General features: G+C 43.1%; 1 protein-coding gene across 4 annotated transcripts in view; it reads right to left on the bottom strand.

Annotated features, from left to right (window-relative positions):
* The window catches only part of CAMSAP2 (calmodulin regulated spectrin associated protein family member 2), a 1,491,011-nt gene that overhangs the window by 88,805 nt on the left and 1,378,145 nt on the right, over window positions 1–24,061 (bottom strand). For 2 of the 4 annotated variants that reach the window (XM_044086048.1, XM_044086051.1), the window contains one exon: window positions 22,630–22,726. In XM_044086048.1, the coding sequence (XP_043941983.1) occupies window positions 22,630–22,726 (97 nt within the window). The remainder of the gene's footprint in view (window positions 1–22,629; window positions 22,727–24,061) is intronic. The other 2 variants (XM_044086049.1, XM_044086052.1) reach the window with 1 other exon arrangement.

Here is a 24,061-nt window from a genome sequence, read left to right as displayed (position 1 = left end):
TGCGGATTTAAAGCCTGTACCATCAGAAAGAAACTGGTGGCAGTGGTACCGATCATGAGACTATCGCCCCTGTCTGTCGCAGGCTATATGACATATACTCATGGTTTCTTGTCAAGTGTAACCATAATTTCCAGTAGTAGGAAAGTATATGAGGAGACAACGGACATTCTAAACAAGTAATTTTGACTCATCAAGCTGATGACAGTTGCAGGTGACAGAGTCACAGTCCACTGTCCAATAATTCAACAGGAAGCCAAGTCTGGTGGAAATGAGCTGTCGGGAAGCTGCAGGATAAGACTCATTCACCTTTACTCTGCATTTCATGGCGTGTTATGTTCTAATAGAAATTATATGGCAAAAGAGCGGATCACTGACTTTCATTGTGGTTTATAACTCCAGTACACTATAATGCTGCATACGCCCCATGGAGATACCAAAGTTTTTTTTTTTTTCCATAGATCAATGGGTTTGTGAAGAAACTCAAGAAGCTGAGGGAAATTTTTCAGGTAATGGTATGCAGACTCATATTCACTGGCTCTCATGCTGTGGGATGCATTCAAATGTATTACTACTGCTAATCTCTGCAGCTAGAGAGCAATGTAGAAGTATAACGGACATGCCTAATAAAAGTCATCCAAGACTTCCTGTCTCTCCTGACAATGCTCAAGAAGACTGAGGAGACACAGCACTGCTCTTTCAAGGACCTAAATTTAAGGGGAAGAACTGCTGGAGGCAAAAGTCCATGCCAAGGTGAACTATAAAGACACTCCTATGACAGTGAAGATGCCAGCAAGACTGGCTAGGCTACTTAACTGTGGGTAGAGGTTATGCTATCTTTCCCAGACACATTCCTGGAAACTGGCATTATACACCTTTCTAAGGAACACATGTTGAGGGAGGCTAGATCTTCTCACTCTAATTCAGAGGAAAGCATAAGTTTTTTTTTTTTTGGAAGATGTTTACCTACCGCATCTCACTGCAGAACAGTCAGAGGGTCTGAACAATCCTTCTCAGAAGGAAGAAGTTAGACACTAACATTAAAGAACTCAAATATTTAAACTTCCTACAGCCGAGTACGTCTCTAGTTCATATTTGCATTAATAACTCCAAAACCATGTTATATACAAGGTCTTAGAATATTTTCTCATGAAGCATACATGATGGTAAACATAATTGTATTGATATCTGAGCCATGTCAAGGAGTATTTGTTAGAACTGTAAGGTGATAACTTCATTTTTTTAAAGACTCAAGCTACACCCACTGGGAGTTAAAGGTACACACTCTAAAGAGCTGTACTGGAGGGAATCTGGAACAAATGGCCTTGCTGGCTCCTCAGATTGAATCGTTTTTAAGAGACTACATTCAGAAGCATCAGTTCAGAGATGTTACCTTCCTGATTCCCAGAGATGGTACATGATAATCATGCTTCTTGGACCTTAAGACCACCTCATGAACACCATACAGTATTGCCTTGTATCTTTTCTGAATGCTGACTGCAATTTACACAGACCAATGTGGTCCAAAAGACTCAAGAAGGGAATCCAACTTTGGAGACATACAAGTGTAGAACCCCTGACTATGGCCCGGGTTTATATTACAAGACGGAAGATGCATTCTTTCGAATGCGTCTTGGTCGAACTTAAAAGGCTGAAAACGCAAAATATCGAAGTGGCTGTTAAGCGAATTCTTTCCCTGGGAAAGAATTCGCTTGGCCGCTTTGGTACTTTGCTGTTTTCAGCACTGCAGTGCGGTCTCGAGTTGGTATATTTAAGTAGGGGGTGGGGGCACAGCCCCCCACTTAATGTAATGTTTGAAATTGATTTTTATTTTTTTTTTGTTGGAACAGCGATTTTTTTCTCTTGGAAAAAAATCGCTGTTCTGACACTTCAACACTGTAAGCTTTCCCTTACATAGGATTGATTAATCACCGTTCGCTTTTTTAAGCATTTGGTGATTTAACACATACCCCTATGGCCCATGTGACGTAAGTCTGACTGAAGCTGGCAGTAGAAGATGGTTGGGTCTAACCTGGGGAGGGGTCACATCTAGTTGCATAATGTCATGATCCCTTGAAAACATGCTTACAAAGCAAATATACACCCTGAGGGTGGGCGCTAGGGTTCACTAAGCCACTGCATGGTAACAGCCGTGAATGCGAATAGCTGTGTGGAAAGATGTATTCACATGGGGAGGGCATTGTTGGCTACAGCGGTGATGCAGAATCACATATTCCACTACCCAGGGCTTGGGTTTGGCCACTACAAATGCCCCTACTGATGGAAAGCTGGCAAGGGAACAATACATTCTCCTGGCTGCCTGAAAGACAGCCCCCAGCCCGGACAGCTCTCACCTCAACAGTGGGTGAATCTTCAGGTTCAGAAGAGTAAATGTGCCAACTCTAACTGGAGGTGTTTGGCACAGGAGAAGGTACAGAAAGGTCCTCAAAGTGTCAGGCTGATTACAGTAATAAAACTATCTGGCATTCTGCTAGCATAACAAATCCCTGTCTCAGGCTAGGCTGTCATGGGGCATCCTCACAACACCCTGTAAATGCATCATAACTGCCTGGAAGGGTAAAGATCTACTACGCGATTCCACCTGACATTCCTTATTCAGGAATTTTACAGGACTGTTATCTAAAATTCAAAAGGATCAATTTCTCTAATGCAGGCATGATCTGGTTTTAAATTTGGAAATGTGTGGGGAGCTGGCTTAATGCATCCTACATCTGGAGTACTTTATCTGAAAATTGTATGATATTTGTCTTTATGCTGAAATGCTATGTTTCAATTATTCCTCAAGTCAGATGCATTCCATGAAAATGGATTTGTCTGACTGAGGCTTCAATCCATCCCACAATCCAAGTTTTATCCTACATTCCTTCTCTGTGTAGATGTTAAGAATCATTAAGCACAAAAAACTGAAAGAGGGGAAAAAAGATCTCTATGGAAGTACGATAAATCTTTTTCTACTTGACTCTACCGCTTTAAGACAGAGGTAATTGGTAATGCGTTACCATTTTAGTGCCCTGAAAACCTTGCTGCTTTACATCTCGGTCTCCACAAACAATTATCTGGCAGTCCAAACAAATTGTTTGCATTGACATTTTAGTACACCAGACATTAAGAGCAATACTCACCTAAAACCGCAGAGGAATTGGTTGCTTCCTTGACTGAAACAGGATTTATATAGCTTAATCCCTCCATAAATGTATTTATTTATTTATATTTAATTTAGCGGGGTTGTGCCCTGATCTCAAAGAACCATTTGCAGGCACATCCTGGGTGAAGTGGATCACATAAGAAATTAATAAAACATATTTATAGATACCAGTTGGCATAAAGGTTAAGGTTTTTGCATCCCGTGCACAAGGTTAGATCCTGACCTCCAGCTAATGCATGCTTGGAATTTGCTTGTTTTCCCTGCATCTATGTGAGGTTCCTCCCATCTACGAAAAACATGCCGAGTGTTTCCACCTCAGACTCTCCAATGAATGGAGCTGTGGGCAGCAGCACAGACTCTACATGGTGCCTTATAGGGGAAAGAGTTGTACAAACCAACTGCTTTGGGCATCTGCTGTGGTGCGCAGTACTCTCAAGACAGGAGAACACAGAACACAGACTGCATGTCGTGACAGGGCTAGCAGCTCAATGAAGTAAAATATGGCTCTTAGTGATTTGGTCATGTTGACTAATGTCACCAAATGGGAATGGATATTTGCCAGTGATAAGTGGGTTGAGGACCTGGCCTAATCTGACCTATGCCAGGGATCCATGCTAATGGTGGTAGGGGTGTATGTGCACCTATTGGCTAGTGTGCCCATCATAAAGTCCAGCAATCCTGGGTCAATAAGCTACTGGCCGGTTGGTGTCTATTTGCTCAGCCTGCGCTACCTGGGATAGCTCTGTTGAATGAAAGCTGGATGTAAAACCAATCAACCTGACAAACAGGAAAAAGAAGTTATGTACTCACCATAACGTTCCATCTGAGTAGGTAACTTCATTTGTCTGCAACCTGTGGGTATCGAATCCGTCCTCAGATCCGAGCCGGCAGCTTTACCCAGCTAAAAGATCAGAGCTCCTAGCTTCTCCCCCTACCCATAATCCCCTGCTACACATCCCCCATCCTCAGATCGAGTTTGCCTATAAAGACTTCACAAGACCCTCGAAAGAGGCCAGTAACCTACTGCCTAACAGAATGAGCAATCCTATCCCATGGTTAAGAAGCACGAAACTGGTTAGGGGGAATGGGGGGGGGGGGGGTTCGGTTGCAGACAAATGAAGTTACCTACTCAGATGGAACGTTATGGTGAGTACATAACTTCTTTATCTGAAGTAGTTAACTTCATTTGGTCTGCTACCTGTGGGACAGAGTCCCCAGCTACCTAGAAACCTTGGGCGGCCCTCAAGGAAGAATATTCCGGAGCACAGCAGAGCCAAAGGAAGCCCTACTCCTGGATATCATATCCAATTTATAATGGGAAATCAATGTATGAGAGGAGGACCAAGTAGCTGATGAACATATGTCGTCTATAGTGACTCTAGACCAGAACACTGCAGAAGTAGCTATGGATCGGGTTGAATGAGCATGAATTCCCAAAGATACCGGCTTGTTTGAAGCTAAATAGCCCTGAATGATACATTGTGAAATCCAGTTGGCTAATGTAACTTTGGTAATAGGTTTACCTAAAGAAGACTTGGCAAAAGACACAAACAATTGATAAGATTTGCAGTTGGTTTCTGTCCTGTGCAAATAAAAATGCAGTTGTCTATGTACATCCAATTTGTGTAATGTGTATTCCCCTTTTTTCTGGAAATTGGGGAAAAACACTGGCAAATTAATAGACTGATAAATATTCAAGTCAGATGCTACTTTAGGGAGGAAGGAAGGATTAGTCCTGAGAGAAACTCCGTCCTTATGAAATATTAGGTAAGGGGGTTTCATACAGAGGGCTTGAAGCTCAGACACTCTCCTGGCTGAAGTTACTGCAATCAGGAAGGCTGTTTTCCAAGATAAAAATTTCAACTGAGCAGAAGCAGCCGGTTCGAAAGGAGGGCCCGTCAAAGTCTGTAGGGCCAATGTTAAGTCCCATGGTGGGACCACAGACTTAACTGGCGGTTTTAACAGAAAGGCGCCTTTTAAAAAAGTTTTGCAAATCCTGGTGGAAGCCAGTGATCCTACATCATCCCCAACATGAAAATGAGAGATGGCTGCCAACTGTACTTTAACCGTAGATACACTGGCTCCCTGATGAACGATATGGGACAGAAAATAAAGAATCATTGGAATAGGGACAGTAAAGGGGTCTAAGCCCCTGTCTTTGGCCCAGATGGAAAAACGTTTCCATTTACTACTGTAGATTTTTCTAGTAGATGGTTTGTGTGCAGCTACCAGAATAGCTTTCACTGGTGATGAGATACCGGGAGTCCTTGCTATCAGCGGAACTGGATCAGCCAAGCCGCGAGCTTGAGGTCGCCCAGGTTTGGGGGTTGTAATCCCGCAGGATGAGAAATCAGATCCGGAATGGGATCTAAGATACAAGGAGGAACTACACTGTGAGACCGCAGGTAAGGGAACCAGATCTGGCGAGGCCAGAATGGGGCTATGAGGATTATCTTGCTCCCCAACCGATGGGCTTTCTGCAGGAACTTCATCATGAGCGGAAGCGGGGGATAAGCATAAAGGAGACTGGGGGGCCAAGCATGTACCAGAGCGTCTCTGGGGCTCTCCCCTATTGGGGGAATTAGAGCAAAAAATTCGCTGCACTTTGTATTTGATGGAGAAGCAAAAAGATCGCAGCAAGGTAGACCCCATTTGAGGAAGATTTGTTTTGCTACTAACGGGTTTAGAGACCACTCGTACGGTGTGAGGATCAAGCGACTTAGCTTGTCCGCTAGGATGTTGGTCCGGCCCAGAATGTGCATTGCTACCAGAAAGTGGTTGGTGGAGATCGCCCATTCCCAAACTCTCATAGCCTCTCGGCAAAGGGGATAAGATCTGGTTCCTCCCTGTTTGTTGATGTACCAGACTACAGCCATGTTGTCTGTCTGAATTGCAACAGTTCCAGGAGGAAGAAGGTATTGTAGGGCTTGCAACGCCAGAAGCACCGCCCTCATCTCCAGAACACTGATATGCAGAATGGCCTCTGAGGGAGTCCACGTGCCTTGGATGGTTCTGCCCATAGCATGCCCCTCCCACCCGAGGCGAGAAGCGTCCGTGGTCAACGTGGCTTGGGGCTGAGGCATGACAAAGTCTCCCCTCTCGCAGCTCCTGGGAGTGAAGCCACCAGAGAAGGGAGTCCTTGCAAACCCTGCTCAAGGGAATCGGGGTGTTCAAGGGGTGCAGTAAAAGTGAACATTGGACCTGAAGAGTCCACTGAAGAATTATCATGCGCAGTTGCGCAAAGGGCAACAGACTGATGGCTGCCGCCATGGAGCCCAAAGCTCTCTTTTGTCCCCTCTGGTTCCTCGACGAGGACCGTTGGGGATTAGAGAAGCGGATCCAGACGGCAGACAGCGTCGTCCCGTCTTTCTCGCTTTGGACCAGCGTGTCGAGGATGGTCTTGCCAAAGAGCGTAGAACCATCAAAGGGCGCGTTCGCGAAGGACGCCTTGAAGGGTTCCGCAAAATCGCAAAGGCGGAGCCAGGCATGGCACCACACAGCGATGGCTGCTCTGCTGGCTCTAGCCGCTCCTTCTGTGGCATGGGACAGTAGCCGAATAGATGTGTTAGTAATAGATTTCAGAGTGGCCATGCGAGTTGAGAAGGTGCGTTTGTCCTTGGCCACCATGGACTCCGGGGGGGCTCCAGCGTATTCCTTAATCAAGTCTTGTTGGAGTCTGATGACGTGTGCCATATAGTTCAGCGCCCTTACAGAGAAGGTAGCTGAAGAAAACATCCGCTTTCCAATGCGGTCCAACGTCCGAGATTCCTTATCTGGAGGGTGGAACAAGGAACTCTCTCATGCGCTAGCTCCTTCTTGGTGGCAGCCGCCACCACCATGGCATCCACTGGAGAACCTTTAGACCATGCCAGCCTATCAGAAGAGGGACTAAGTATCTTGTCTGGTCTTCTGGGAATTGGCTCCACGGTGTCCAGCTCCTTCCAAGCCCTGGTGGTAATTAAGTCCACCAGGGGGTCAGCCGGGGACACACACCCAAGAAGTAGACGGGCCTGCATCAAACGCTTCCAGGAACACAGACTCGTCCGAGGAAGGTTTTTGGGCAGACCACCCTCCTATGATTCGCAACATCTCCGTGATGTCTCCAAAGGAGACATCCTCAGGGGGTGACCTTGGGGAACCTTCCCCTTCCTCCAATTCTGTGTCCGCTGTGAGGGACTCAGGGGAGTCCACATGCCTCCTTTTGCACTTCCGTTTGTGAGGAACCTCCTCGGTGGGGCTATCCGAGGAGGGCTCACCCATGGGGTCTTGTTCCTCTAAGGGAACCAACTGGGACGCCGATGCAAGCTGTCCCTGTGGCCGGATGACGGAGGACAGGCCCAAATGCGCAGGGGTGATGGATGGATATGCAGCCCGGACCGGGGATCTGGAAGTCCTCGACAGCACCCTCTCCACTACATCAAACGCCGAGGGCGAACCGCTCTCCCCAGGCTCCGAGAGCAGCCCCCTCGGCTCTGATGCAGGGATCGGCGTCGGAGCCGAAGCTGTCGGACCTGAGAGGGAAGTGTGCTCCGACATAAACGGCGCGGAAGTCACAGTTCCCCCCACAGATCCAACATTCGGCTCTCGGCCCTGAGAGCTAGGATCTGACACGCTCAAGGGCATAGTCGGCGAAGTAATCAAGACTGTCGGCGCCGACGGTTCCCCGGGTCCGGAATGGCACGGATCCGAAGACTTCGAAACCCTAAACCGGGTCGGAGAAGGAACGATCGGGGTAAAGAAAGGGGCCAAGCTCTGCCCCGGGGGGGAGGGGGAGGCTGGAGCACCCCCATCCGCATTTGAGCTTGCAGGAAACGACACATTATCCGGTCCAAATCAGCGTCGGTCAAGCTTCTGGTGAATCTGGAGGAGGTCGTAGAGGCGGGCCTGGAGGGCCGCCTCGAGGACCTTGAGGGAGACCGGTACTCCTCCTCCGGCTCTGGGGAAAAGCAAGGAGAACGGAGCAGAGAATGAGGAGAACTAGAGGCCCTCTTAGCGGGACTAGCTACCTTCGCTGGTGGGGCTGAGGGATGAGACTGAGCCCGCCTTTTATGCCTGTGCCGGTCCTTCTCTCTCCTTTTTTCTTTTGAAGAGGAAGAAGAGTCCCCCTCACCCTGAGAAGCAGAGGGAGTTGGAGTCCCCAACAAGGGGGGGGGGGGATTGGAAGGCACGGGAGCCGCAGCCGCGACCAGTGCCTTAGAGGGAGAGGAGGAAGAAGAATCCAGGGGGAATCAATCCCGCCAGGATTAGCTTGTTCCTCCTATCCCAGATAGCCCAGGGGTTGAAAGCCGCACAAACCTGGCAGCTGGTGGATAAATGGGCCACCCCCAGGCAAATAACACATTGAGTGTGGCCATCGGCTGGAGACAGCTTATGACCACACTCAGTGCATTTAGAAAAAATGGCTTTAGGCCCTTCAGCCATCACATCACACACTCACGCACTAGGGGGAGGGAATTGAAGTAAATCTGAAGTAAAATTACCGCAACAAAAATACGCTAAATATATTAGCCGATAAAGGGGGCCTAAACAATACACACACACACCAAAGAAATTTTAGAAAAAACGATTTTTAAAGGTATTTTTTTAAAACTGGAAAACACTCACCCACGCCTAAGAGCTAGTCTCTAGAAGCTGCTATAAGCTGCAGCAAACTAGATCTGGGGATGGGGGATGTGTAGCAGGGGATTATGGGTAGGGGAGGAGCTAGGAGCTCGGATCTTTTAGCTAGGTACAGCTGCCGGCTCGGATCCGAGGACGGATCCGATACCCACAGGTTGCAGACCAAATGAAGTTAACTACTTCAGATCAGAGGTTCACTGGCAGGACACAGCTTAGAAGTGGATAGCATGATGATACTGAGGAGGCTAGACATCCAGACAAGATACAGAGCCTACCACTCAGGAGGAGGACAGGTTAAAAATGATGTGGAAATTGCGGTGAGAAAGGTTTCAGAAGGCAGCGAGGGATATCCCCAGAATTAATGACACTCATGCCAATCATACTCCAGCCTAATGATAGGACAGTATTCATAATCTGGGCCTATGCCCCACAGCAGGGTTGAGATAGTGAGGGAAAGAGTGCATTTAGATAGCAGTTGCAGGACCTACTAGCTAATGCAGGACAGCATGAAATGGTGTTGATAACGGGGACTTGAATGCACATATCGGGACAGAGAGAACAGGATATGAGGACTGCCTGGATCCACATGGGTGAGGCAAAAGGAATAAAGAAGGAGAGGCCATTCTAGACTACTTAATAGCAGCGAACACATGGTTCAGAAAGAGAGAGAGTCACAAGATCACATACAAGAGTGGCTGACATGAAACTCAGGTAGACCTCCTCCTAGTAAGGAAAGGGCATTGGGGTAGAACTAATAATTTCCAAGCAAAACAGTCGAGCCACAGCATAAACCATTGTTTGCCACAAGCAGTGATCAGAGAAGGATCTAAGGTCAGCAGAGACCAAATTGAAAACCTGGAAGTTGACTGGAGAGAAACTACAACAGTTCAAGGAATTACTCAGGGCTGTAGTACCTGCAGAACAGGAGGAAATAAGTTGAGTTGAAGAAGAATGACAGCGGCTCAAAACAGCATGTGTGAGGACTACAGAACAGATATGCGGCCAAGCCTGGTATGGAAATAAGGTACATAAACAAAGCTGGTGGCGGAATGCATAAGTCCAGGAAGTCATAAAAAGAAAGGAGGAGTGCAGGAAAAAAGTGAGAGATAGAAAAGACTGACCAGTATTCCTAGGAAGGACTACTGGTTGGTTAACAAAAGAGCTAAGAAAGGAGTTGCAATAGCAAAGAACAGTGCATCACAGGGACTCTACCAGCTTCTGGAAAGTGACTCAGTAGGTGGCACAAAAACTATATCAGGTTGCAAGGCAAAGACAGAAAGATAAAGAAGACAGATACCATTCATAAGGGATGCCAGCAACAACCTGCTCACTAGTCCACAGGGGCATCAAAGGCAGAAGGAAGGAGTATTCCAGCAGCTTTTGAATGAAGAAAACCCCACAGAAATTGCACTACCACAGGGATAGCCTATGACGACAGAAGAGGGGCCCACCCTAGAAGAACAGCACTAAGGAAAATTAAGTCAGGGAAAGCAGCATGCTCAGATGAGGTCACAGCAGATATGATAAAGATGCTGCATGAGATAGGGGAGGAATGGCTCCTGAGGGTACTCATAGTAGTGTGGAGAAAAAGGCATATCCCAGATGACTGGAGAATAAGCATACTCATGCCAGTGTACAAAAACAAAGGGGACATCCACAACTATGGGCAGTACAAAAGCATCAAACTCCTGTCACACTGCATGAAAGTTCTAGACAGGGTGATTGATAAACAGACATGCAGAGTAGTAGAATGTAAGATGGGAGATGAGCAGTTCAGATTCATATCAGGATGCAGCACAACTGGCTCAGTGTTTGCAGTGAGACAGACAGTTGAAGAAGCTAGAGATGAGGAAAGAGTCCAGCTGGGCATGCCTAGGCTTGAAGAAAGCATATGAGAAGGTCCCAAGAAAGCTGGTCTGGGCAGTACTGTGGTGGTTCGAAGTCTCAGAAACATTGGTAGAATTATGGCAGGCTATGTACAAGGACCCAATGACTCAAATATGAACAGTGTTCAATCTCACAGAGGGGTTCCCAGTGAGAGCGGGTGTGCACCAGGGTTCAAGCTGAGCCCACTGCTGTTCATACTGGTGATGGATTACATTAGCAAACAAGTTGGAAGGGACAGATCAACAAAGTTGCTGTAAGTAAACGATGTGGCATTACAGACTACAACAAAGGCTAGGGGAATGGAACTCAAAACTGAAAGCAAATGGGATGAAACTAAGCACAGATACGACAGTGGTAATGGCAGCAAATTGGGGAAATCAGAAGATGTGAATCGAGGTAAAAGGGAATTTTGTGGTACAGGTTACTAGCTTCAAATATGTGGGAGGGGTGGCTGAGGTGAAGGGAAGCCTGAATGAAGAGGTCAAAGCTAGAATCAGAGGGGCTGCAGCCAACTAGCATAGTGTCTCGGGTGTAGTGAATGACAGAAGAATATCAAAGAAGCTGAAAAGTACAGTACACAAGATAGTGATGCGACCAGTACTACTGTACAGTACAGAAACCTGGGCAGTAAACCACAGTTAGTTCAAGAAGTTTACAATGTCAAAACATGGATGCAAAAACGAAATTATGCTTAGCAGAGCTTTATGGCTGAGATGGCTTATGCTACAGGGATAGTTAGCATACCACTATATAGAGCGGTACGAAGACATTAGAAGAGGCATGACAATAACTGCAAGAAAGGATACCATGGGGAGGCAGAGGAATGGTGAGAGGCATGTAGAGGGAAGAGGAGTGTGAGAGAGAGATGCAAAGAAAGAGGGAAGTAGGATGAATGAGAAGCAGAAAGTAAGGGGTGACACGATGAGTTAAGGAAAACTGAAATCCCGATAAAGGGGTGTATGAGAGAGCTACAAGGTTCATGTAATGTGACCTGAGTGAGTGCAGCTGGACTTTGACTGGATGAAGAGGTGTCCCTTGTGATTTTGTCTGAAGACCAAGTACTTTTTTACATCTTGGATTGAGAGAGAAATGTTAGTTACAGTTCATTTGTAAAGTGTTTTGCCAAAGATAAGTATAAGTATCATCGCACCTTCTTGTGGGACAAGAAAACAACTAGGTGCTACCAGGAGCGGCCTTAGGTCAACTGGTGTCCTAGGCAAAAAGGCATCACGGCACCCCTCACCACACCACCCAGTGCCCCCATCCTGGTCTACCTACACCAAATAAATACTGGAAAAGTGCCCCTACTAGAGCGGCGCCCTAGGCAGCCGCCAAGTTGGCCTATGCTTAAGGCCGGCTATGGGTGCTACCTTAAATGCAAGTTGGTTTCGGAGAGGAAAACAGAAATTAAAATAAGGCAGTCTTGAACAATCTGGAATTGAAAATACATGCTCAATATAGAAAATAAAATAATGAAAACAAAACTCTTGCCTTTGCCAGTTTATCTGCAGGAAATCCAGACAAAATACATTTGAGATTACATTTCTTGTAATCTTAGAACAGTAGAGAGAAATGAGATACCTAGTGGTGTGGAGCCTTAAAATATGTGCGCACACACACTTCCCAGCCACACTGATGCTATAACATCATTATGATAGCATTACTCTATATCATAATGGATATCAGTATCTTAGCCTTGGCCAAAACTTATCTTTTAAGTGCTCTGGTTAGACATGTTAATTATAAAAATTACTGTCACCCATACTGCTATTCTACTTCTATATCATTATGCAAACTCCTTATACACATTGTGACATACCAAGCACTGCTAATAAAAAGTAGCAGCAATACACTGGAAAATGGTTCACCGAGGTCATGATATCTATGCAGTATATAAAAAAAAACAGCACAAAGCCAGCTCCACTGGCACTGAGGAATAACTGATTATAATTGGGTGACCGAAGCTGACTAGTGTATTGGGTATCTGATGGACATGATGGGGACAGAAGGGAAGGAATATATGCTCATATGCAAATTCCATGGTAGAATCTTTGGTAAAGACAGGGAATAAAGTGGAGGCGCTTATCTAAAAGACGGCATGTATTACAAAGGTCCAATTCAAGCCATCCACTTTTATAAGAAATTGAACAGGTAAAGTCAGGGTTACAAAGAAAAATGCCAATCCTCCTTAGAATGACATCATCGCTTCCATTACACTCATTCTTTATCCCCAGGGCAGGGTCAGATCCAGCCTAGGGCCCCATGGTGGCAGGGGAACCTGGTCAGAATATTAATTACAAAAAAAAAAAGTAGTAAAATTTGCCTGCTGCTGTAACTTTTTCGTAATCTCAGCATTACGTATGTGTACAAACATGTTTCAGCCACTGAAATAGAGTAAATGCATGCACATAGAGCTGGAAGCTCTAAAATATTTTAACTTTATTTTTCACAGCAGTTACAAATTGCAGTAGCTGCACAAAAGAACAGTAGTACGGCTGGACCAGGAACTTGGAACAAGCAGCAGACTTATGGTTGGGGAACTTGCAGGCATAAACCAAACTCGGAATGAAAAGCAGCCTTATGGAGGGGTAAGTTGCAGGTATGGGTATGAACCACATTGACTGATTTTCTTTGCAAGGCAACATTACTACTATAGCAGTAAAGGAGCCCAATTGAATGTGTGTGTGTGTGTGTGTGTGTGTGTGTGTGTGTGTGTGTGTTTGTGTAAAATGGCCTAGCTTGGGGGAGGGGGGGTAATTAAGTGACATATTCAGGATTAGATTCTGTACCCTGGTGACAGGAAAGAAGAGTCTTAATCTTCTACACCAACTGGCAGATCACTGAGTATTACAGTCGACCATTACACTTGGTTAAAATGTTCTGAAATAGGTACTTTTTCATTATTAGTTCAATCAGGAAGTTGAATCAAAGAATACATGCATTTATACATGGTTCTAAAAATGTATGCCGGGGCCCATGGTTTGTAAACAGCCCAGGGACCAAGGTACACAATCCACAACTGACCAGGGGCATTTTCAATAAATGAGAGTTTCAATGCATTTTCAATGAATGTAAGTTTCAGGGGAAGAGATATTTAGTGCTGGCTGTGCTAAGTTCTTTTTCAATGTGCAACTGTTTTGTTTCGCTAATGGCCATCAGTGTCTGTGCTATAAAATTTGAAACAAATAATAGTGGTGCAACAGGTAGCACACACGCCTTGGGTGCAGAAGTGCTGTGGGGTCTACTTCCACACCAAGTAGATGGATTGCTGGGAATGGAGAGTAGTATAAGCGAGAGGGGTACTGCACTCAGTGTGTCATTCTTTGGATGAGACATTAAACGGAGGCCTCATCTGCCTGAGTTAGAAGTAACCCAGGTGGATGTAAAAGATCTCATGGTACCCATCAAAACCAGTACAGCAAGTTCCCCAGTACTCTGGCCAAATTTCCCTAGCAATACAAGTACCACCTTTGGTGTCCTCTGAAAAGAGGCTACTAGCATAGCATAGTGAGACTATCTTGGTCAACAAAGAATAAATATTTTTAAAGTTTTAAATTAAATCCACATCTCTGTAATCATTTCAAAAGTAAAGAAGAAAACAGCATGCCCTCTGACAGTTTTGAACAGTTTCTATGGCGGTAGGGGGGAGACAAGTAATGGGACTGTGGAATAGCTGTGGAGGAATGGTTCATTACCCTGCCTAGGGCCCCGTTTGGCCAAGGTCCAGCTCTGCCCCACAGAATGTATGGACTTTAGAACTTTTGCCAGGTGGGGAAGAAATCCCAGCATGAAAGTCTTGATGGTTGGTAGAAGACAGTATGTGAAATAAAACTGTACACAGTTATTACTAAACTGCAATGGTCAAAAGATGAGAGAGAGAGAGAGGTAGAGCATGACCTTCTGAAATACGATATCAGTTTCATCTTTTAAGGAATAAGTAGGTCTCAAAATATTGCATTTCAGCTTCTAGTCCTGTAGCGCAGAGATGTAAAGCCCTGACTGTGACCTAGGAGATCAGGGTTCAATTAGTGACCCTGCTACTGGAGGAGGCAGGTTTAGGGGAGTATGGGAGTGTGGCCTGCCGGCATCTCCTGGGAGGAGGGAGGAGACAGTGTGCACTCGGGGGGGGGGGGGGGTGGACACTGCTAAATCCCTGTTGGGAGACTGGGGAGCTCACTGTTTGTTGCCTTAATGGGAAGGGCATTGCTGTTGGAAATGAAGAGAAGTTCTCTGATCAGCTCATTGCAAGATCCCTCCTATGCTTCACATGGTGCATGCTGGTAAGGACAGGAGAAAAACAAGCTTGCTCACTTCTCCTGGGGTTGGGAGGTGGCTGTGAGTGTACTCAGGGGCACAATGGGCAGTGCAAACTCCAAGATGAAAACTGAGGAGCTCATGCCCTGGAGGAAGAGGCATGGCTGCTTGAAGGAAACAACCCTTATGGAAGTGAGGAGATATCTTCTGAGATCATCCCACTGCAAGCTCCCCAATACACCACACTGTGTGCGCGATGAACAGAACTGGAGGAAAAAAAATCCTGAAATCACCATTAATTGCTATCTGAATGACAACTCTTCCCATTCAAACCTCATCCCAGTGATCTACAATGAGTAGGCCAGTTGACTGGGAGGTGGATGATGACAACAGACAAGCAGTGGTAAAAAGGCCAAAAAAATGTTTGCATTTCAGTACATAATCCCTACATGGAAATGTTTCTAAATTTAAACTATGGTTTATCTCAATAAATCCTCATTTCACAGGCATGTTTGAGACAGATAAAAGCTATACATTTAGTACAATAAATTTCACATACATAGCTGTTTTAGCTACATAAAGACATTGTTAGTATAACAACAAGCATCTTCCATTGTGTGCAATATATCACAGAATCAGGATAAAGAAACTATTGTCATTTCTGTTGTCTGGCTGGGACAGCCATAAGGCTTAGGATTGCTTCTATCTACTTAAAACCTGAAAAAGCGGGACTTCTGGTCGAGATGGGAGTCAGACAGAACATTTTCAATCTCACCTTCAAATTGAAACACTGTTTTGGATACCCAGTTTACTCTTTAAAGTCAAAACTTAAATTCTCTTTATAAGTGCAAAGATTTTGGCTGCCACTATGTGGAAATAGCGCACTTACAGTGGGGGGGGGGGGGGGGGGGCAGAGAACAACTAGAAGATCTAATTCTTCTCACCATGAGATATGGCCATGTACACGGCATCTATCACCTTAGACACGTGCCTAAGTACAATGTAGCCCTCACCCACCTCCACTAATAACAAATTTGATCAGATTATGGCTCAGCTACAAAAATATAAACCTGCTGTTTCAGAACATATAAACTCGTTAAGTTAACAGGTTGCAGGAATTTGACGGGACATTATCTACTCACTCAAACCACATCCTTGAAATGCATAATTCTCTGATGAATTTCTGTCAATACATGGTAGAAATAGAGGCTCGATTTGAATTAGCTGAAGCTACACTGGTGGGCCAAGAGAACTATGTCCAGAAAAAAAAATTCTGGTTTGTCTGAGAAAACAGAGGGAAAAGACTATATAGTTTCTAAAAATACATTTGCTGAAGGTTTGGCATCCCAAGTGCAGAGACCATCTTGGAAAAGGAGCTGAGATTTTTATTTTTTTTATTTACTCCTCATGTTGTTCAATCTAGGATGCCATGTCCTGTACTGACAAGACTTTCATCTTTTCAGATAAAGGACATACTACTGTTTGTGCTGCGGTCTCAAGGCAAGAGTATTTTGAAACAGAGAAAACTACTTTGATCACAAGTCTGCTGAGATAAGGAGATGTTGCTCTGCAATTCTCACATCCACAGCCTTGTGCGGAGCTAATAAGTGGAAATTCAAACTTACTTTCCAAAAGCTACCAATATGCATGTCTTGGCACGGATTCGCTCTGAAAGCATCATTCACAGAACGTGCTGTTACTTTGTACCTGCAGAAGAAGCTGTGACAAGGCTGCAATTAGCATCTATCCCTGCAGGAATGACAGGAACCGCATCCTGTACTGGAAGGTGAGCCAAGTGACAAACTCTACTAATACGAAGTAGGATCACAGAGCTTTTCCTCTACTAAAAAAAAAAAAAATAAAAAAATGATGGATCAGCATAAAGCAGTAGCAGAAGCCACAAAAGCAGTTAATACAAAATGAAAGTAAACCAAATGGTACAAATTGGTCTGGGACATGGTCATTATTTTAATACACAGATCATAACAATATACCCTTTGCCTGCTTTCTACAAATGCTACAGAACAAGGTACAAAACACAGAAAACTCAAAGATCTACATTAAGGGTTGAAATTAAATGTTAGGTGGTCTCTTGAGGAAATTTAGTAGAATACGAACTTGATTGCCACTTGAATGGGATGTCTGAAACTCAAGTGATGACTCTTAATCAATGACTTATCAGAAAGTTTACTTCATTGTATGAGAAAGTAGAGGTAAGGAGAAGAATTAGAGATACTTGGCAATATCAAAGATAATGGCGACGTGTTTAAAGTAATGTTACTATGAAGAGTAATACTGACTATATGCTCAGCTCCACCCTTTTAGCCAAGTGTATGCATGTGCACATGGACGGAACTGAGAAGACAATAGTTAGTGAAACATTTATTAACTTATTTATTTTGTCTTTGTTTACTGGGGAAGTCAAACTGGGTAATACCCATTTTCAGCGGAGGCCCAGGGAGCTCCATTTCCATACATTGCATTATACTTGGTTCCAGTTAAACACAGAGCAGTTAGATTTCTACTTACATTTACACACATACAGTGGTTACATTTATACATTCTAAGAGTTACAGATGTAGAAGTTACTAAAGGGAAACCCCACATGCAACTTACTGAGTTGTACAGGCAAAACTGTTTTGTCATTTCAGTGAGAGGTTGAGAGTTTTGTACAGTGATCACAAAGTCAACCTGGTGATGAGCATGTGCGGGACCAGGATTGGTTAAGATCTTGTTTTAGCAGTGGTTTAAAACTATTGAGTTTGTTGGAGTGTTTTATTTGTCTGGGGATACTGTTCCAGCGTTTAGCAACATATTGGGAGTAGAGCGAATCTCCTGCAACATTATTTGACTTATTTGTAAGTAATAAGAATTCGTTACTAGTGCGGTCCCTTGCCGGACAGTAGGGTAGTAATATGTTTTGTAGTGCAGGGCATTCTTATGGATGATGAATGAAGTGATGAATGAAGTTTGTTTGCTGTAGTTAGTTGAGAATACATTAGGTAGTTGTGTAGTTCAAGACGGTTTAATTGCTTTAATCTATGACAAAGGTGGGTCTTGTGAGGGAGACTGGTGGAAAACTGATATTTTATTGCAGTGTAGAAGGCAAGATTCTTTTTTTTTTGAGTATTGTTTAAGTTTGTTAGGATAGTTGCAGTGTATAAGAGACTTGGCAAAAAGAAGGTGGTGGCTAGAGCTCTTCTTGCAGAATCTGTAAGGAATTCACTGATCCTATAAAGGGAGCCTAGTTTCTGGTGTGCAGATTTAACTGTGTGCAGTACATGCTGGTCACATTTGAGACTGTCATCTATTATGAGGCTTAGAAATTTACTATGAGTTACAATTTCAAAGACAGCATTATTTGCCGACTTTATGGTAAAAGACTGCTTTTCATTTTGGCAACTTTTTGAGGTAAAAAGCATTAAATTAATTTTCTTGGGGTTGAGTAGAAAGTTTGATTCTTTCAGCCAGATTTCTAAACAGTAGAAATATTAGTGTCTTGGAGCTTATTTACTGTTGAGAAAGGTTGAAAGGATGAGTAGGTTTGTTGGCATTTAATGACTTGTTGCCTTCCAGATAGGTAACTAAGAAAGCATGACAAGGAGTTTTATGAAAATCCTACTGAGGACAGTTGAATGAGCAATGCTGGTACAAGACAGTATCAAATGCCTTTGACCGTGTAAAAACATGGTGGACACAAGCAGACCATTGTTGTTTCTTCTTCTTTTGGCTTTTTCCCGGTTAGGGGTCGCCACAGCAGATCATCTGTCCGCTCATGATTGGCAGTGAAGTTTTACGGTGTCGAGGCGCCCAACCTTCCACAGAAGGCACTCACACCTAGGGCCAATTTAGAGTGTCCAATTCACCTACCGCATGTCTTTGAGATGTGGGAGGAAACCGGAGTACCCGGAGGAAACCCATGCGACCACAGGGAGGGCATGCAGACTCCGCACAGAAGGCACCCCAGCCGAGAATCGAACCGGAGAACCTCTTGCTGTGAGGCAGCAACGCTAACCCCTGCACCACCGTGGCCGCCCCTTGTTTCTATGTTGGTTTATTATACTGGTAAAATGTAGTAGAGCAGTAGTGGTGCTGTGCTGGGGCCTAAAGCCATGTTGTGTTTCTGACAGCAGGTTATTTGAGGTTAGGTACTGTATGAGCTGCATATGGATGAATTTCTCTAATATTTTGGGGAAGATGATGAGAATTGCTATTGGTCTACAGTTATTAAACTCTGTAGATGTGCTGCCTTTGTGCAGTGGTATGATATAGTTTTTTTTCCACAGTGATGGGACGTATCTTTCTGCTATGCACCTATTAATTAATATGGGCACAGGGAAGGCTATGAATCCTGTGGCCATTTTTAGGTAGTTTGATGGTAGTTAAGTCTACAGCAACGCAAGTAGTTTTTAGTTTAAGGAGCAACTACATTATGAGCAAGGTGGGTACTAGACTAAAGCTGAAGAGCTGTGGGTGGTTTGGTTGGAAAGAGGTAGAGGGGGGGGGGGCAAACATATTAGTGTCTAAGAGAGATAATATTGATTGTATAAAGTAGTTGTGGGGATAGAGTCTGTTGTATTGTCTGTTTTTGGAGTGGGAGTGCTGGTCTTGCCAGCGTGGAGTAGTTTTTTTTAGTGATGACCAAAAAAGTTTTGGGCTGTTTTTATGTTTGTCCTGTAGGTTGATATAGTATGTTTGCCTGTCCTGTTTGACATGGAGTTTTGCAAGGTTTCTAAAATGTTTAAATTGTTGGAAAGCATTTTGAGTTCTACTTTTATATCGATTTTTCCTAGGCTTTATCCCTTTTTATCATGAGTTTTTTTTTTTGTTTCTTTTGTCAGCCATGGTGCGGGATTGGACTTTACTCTTTTATTATGAATTGGTACTAGATTATTAAAGGTCTGTAAGAATATGATACTGAAGTGTTCGACAGCAGGATCTAGTGGCATTGTTCTAAGTACATTCCAGTTATAGTGTTTTAGTGCTTCTTTGAAAATACATTTGCTGAAATTGGTTGTATTTCATATTTGATTATAGATATTAAGTTTACATACATTATGGTGAGTTCTAATGGCATATGTTGGCATGTGGTCGCTTATGCTATCTGAGAGGCAACCTGCTTTTGTCAGTTTGTCTGGTTTCTTTGAAAGAATCCAGTCAAATGTGGAGTGTCTCCTTGAAGTTTTACTTATTCTAGTAGGTGTAGTTATTAACTCTTAAGTTGTACAAGTTTAATAGATTCAGTGGCAGTGGAGGTATTGGAATTTATGAGTTGCCAGTCTATATTTAACTCTCCAAGTGTTAATGTTTCGTGGTTAATTTGTTGGGATATCCACTACAGGATGTTTTTAGCAGTATCACTGTTACACAAATATAGTTTCCCTATTATTGATTTTTATAAGTGTTATCAGAAGTTCAGCATGGTTAAATGTGAGTATTTCCTGTGAAGTAAGGTGATGGTTAGGGAATTTTTATAGATGACTGCTTCACCACCTACACGCTTGTTTTGTCTGTCATACCCGAGTATATTGTAACTTGGGGGGGGGGGGGTTGATCTCATTATCCTTTTTTCTTTTTTTAACCAGGTTTTGGTTGCTATGACTACATCAGGAGCGTACGTGCCAAGGTAGGCATGTATGTCACAGATTTTATTGCACATACGCCTTATGTTCATATTTAGTAAGGTGAGTTTGGGTTCTGTTACTTGTTGAGAGGTAATAGGTGACTGGTTTATTTTGGGGTTGGAAGTGGTGGTTTTATGAACAGTGGGACCTGGGTTGGGGCGAATATCTCCACTTTTTTTTTTCAATTGATATTTTACAGAGGGAATAGTGTGACCAGTTACATTTTGGTCTTGGTTTGCTATCTGATTGTAAATTTGGATACTTAGTCTTGAGATACTTGTAGATGAATAACTCAGATGTGGTTTGTTTGTAGAAATAAGGTGTTATGCAGAAAGGTTGGGTAGATATTGATATTCTTTGTGAGGATTAGCTGAAGTCCTAAGTATTTCAAGGAGGTGGATTTGATAATTGGTAATGAAGGCTAGTAGAGTGAGAAAGAATAGCAAAATAATCTGATTTAGGAGCATCTTATTTAACTTGGGTTTTATCTATGTTGCAACTAAGGATTAGAGAATGACAGCAGGGTCCTGGGTTGGTTGTAGAAATGTAATGGGGGCAGTGATTAGGACAATCTGACAGAGAGACTCTTGGGAGGTAAACTAGAGTGGGTGTTCCTATTCGGAGCAATTCTGTTGATTGTTTTTCTTTTGGAGGGAACTGATGGTATTGGCTTGAGGAATATGTGGGTGGTGCTATAGAAGTACAAATGTAGAGAAAGAGGGGGTGGGAATTGAACGTAGGGTAGGGTAGCAGGGTAAGCCCAAGTACTAGAGAGGATAAAGACGTGGGTTGAAAAGTTGGCAAAGAGACAGAGAAAAACAATCAGTTACTGAACTTAAACAACTACAAATCTGCTGAGAGAGATAAGTAAAAGGAACAATGCAGTTAAAGGTTTCTGCTGTAGCAGGTGAAAGTTTTGATTTTGTTGCTCTAGAATACAGTTTTAGTAGGAGAGTTAGTCCAATATTATCTTGACCTGACTAATGGTGATAACAGTAAAAAAACTGCACTTGACTGAAAAACTGAGTAGTAAGGAGGTTTCTATGGACGTTGAAATGCAAAGTCCAAAGCCTACCTCCCACCCCACAGGTTAGCAACAGTGAGAAAAAGTAAGCCAGAATACGGGACTTCAGTTCTGAAAAAATACTGGCTCAGAAATGAAAGTGATTACATAAGCATATGGGGCAAATGAGAAATAAACTTTAGGAAGGGAGACAGTGGACTGCTAAAAACAATAAATGGAGCACAGTTAAAGTACCAATGTGACTGCTGTGGTCTAAGAAAAAAGGAACATTATGTGTGTTTTAATGAGAAATGCTTACTGTCACCACTCTGTCGACAGCAGTACTGACCTAAGATAGACAAGGCTTTGAACAAATAATGTACTCCGTGCACTGGAAGTCACTGTTACACATAAACGTCCCCAGTGATGTGGTGTGTGCACACTGGATCAAAATGAATTGCTAATGAATAGATCCTAACAAAGATGATCCAAAGTACAGATTGCACTGAAAGAGAAAAAATAGATATTTACAATGGGGGGGGGGGATGACTCAAAATCCCAATAGTTCACATACTAGAAACAGTCACATTATTACGCATGCTTGCACTGCATAACTTTCAAGCTCTTGGGTGCTTGAAACAGAAACAAAGTCAAAAATAATCAAAGACAAAAGAATCAACATAGGAATGCTTTTAAAATATTACTACTGCAGACTTAGACAGTTGACAAAATATGAATGCGTGAATTACCATGCATTTTCTTGCATAAAAGAAGTTTGTAAGTGTAGTGAATGCCATTATTTGTTAATTATAACCTTCGACCTTCATCCTCAAAGTATCACTGATTTTTTGGAAGGTTGCAACAAAATTATAAGTCAAAATTGTCTATGCACATGAAAATCAGGGATAACTGAAAGGTATACCCCCAATTATCAATACTGATGACATCTTTCTGCAAATCTAAGCCTGCATCCAGGACATTCTTATGTTTTCAAAACTGTTACTACAAAACTGTTATTCAAAGAAAATGACCCTGCTTTAAACAAGTGCACTCTTGAAAAAATATCATAAAATCTTTACCTTGGTGTCTTCTTGCCTGAAAGTATGCTCTCATTGTCTCCAGTGTTCAGGGAGGCCAGCGACAGACTAGATACTGAAAAAACACGAGCTCGTGAACCTGAACAAAAGCAAAATTACATTCTGAAACAATTCACAACAGTCACCAAAAGAGCCTGCTCAACACAGTACACCAGCCTGTATTTGTAAATCCTTGGTTACACACATATGCTTGCGTGAATACAGAATGGAAATGTGTTAAAACTATCACTCTATATATGTCAGATATTTTTTAAGAAAATAACACATTGCTTATGCTTAATGGGACAGTCCTACTTTATGACCTATAATTCAAGTTAACCATTTTGCAGGGAAAGGCAATTTATTTGTTTACCGGGAAAGTTAGTTATTTTACAGAAAAAGAAATGTGTATTCTGAACGTGGGATCACAAATAAAAGCAAATAAACACATTGAAAAGAAGAAATGTACCAATGTGGGGTTTTTGTTGTTTGTTTGCTTATAGACAGTAATGGTGACTCAGGGGTTAAAGGCTTCAATTCTGATCCCAGCTTACATTACTTATGGATTGAATGTTTTCCCCATGTACGTTTCCTCATGGTACTCTTACTTGACTCCACTTCCAATGTGTTTCAGTGTCTACTCCCTGCAATTAAATACTATTTTAACCCTTGCCCAGGTTGCAGCTGAACAGAGTCCTCAAAAAATTGTAGTTCACTTAGTTAAAAGCAAAATAAAAGGGCCTGACTTAAGATGCAGCCTTTAATGCTTAACTTTATGCAACATTTTACTTAACATCTCAAACTGCATTAGCAGTTGTCAAGATGGCTGAGAGGTCTAATGCACTGATTTAAGGTTGCTGCCCCCCCCCCAAGAGGAGTGATTTCAAATCCCACTTATGATAAATGAGACTGGAGTCAATTTCACTCAATGTAGAAACCTTTCTAAGCTTACGGCTCAAGGTACAATAGGAAGGCACCCCTAGGGTCTCAACAAAAGGCCTAAAACACAGTAGAAAAAAAAAAAACAATCCTTGATCTGTCACAAGAAGCCGAGAAAAATGGTCTTCTCAGACTGAAAATAAAAGGTTAAGGGTAACCATCTGTGAATTGTAAGGTGTGGCCTTTACTGGAAAAGCTTACTCATACACTTGTCGCTAACTGCTACGAGGGAAATGATAGTTTGTTTTTCCTGATTTGTATTCTTGCAATTTATATTGCTTTACTGTTTTCTTCTATTTTGTATACTGTGGTGTATTTTCATTGCATTGTGTTTTAATTGTGTTCTGTTCTCCACTGCATATCTAAATTAGAAAAGAAACCATAGTTGTCTCTTGTGAGTCACACAGAAATTAGAACCGGCAACTTAAGGTTAATTACCTGTGAACTGAGAGAAGAACTAGGATCTAAGCATTGTATTTACGGGGTAAAATAACAC

This window comes from Protopterus annectens, chromosome 10.part0, assembly GCF_019279795.1.
Source record: "Protopterus annectens isolate FY-2018-M chromosome 10.part0, PAN1.0, whole genome shotgun sequence".
In the NCBI taxonomy this organism is placed as follows: domain Eukaryota; kingdom Metazoa; phylum Chordata; order Ceratodontiformes; family Protopteridae; genus Protopterus; species Protopterus annectens.
Note: the sequence above shows the minus strand (reverse complement) of the source record. Positions and strands in the feature narration are given on the sequence as shown.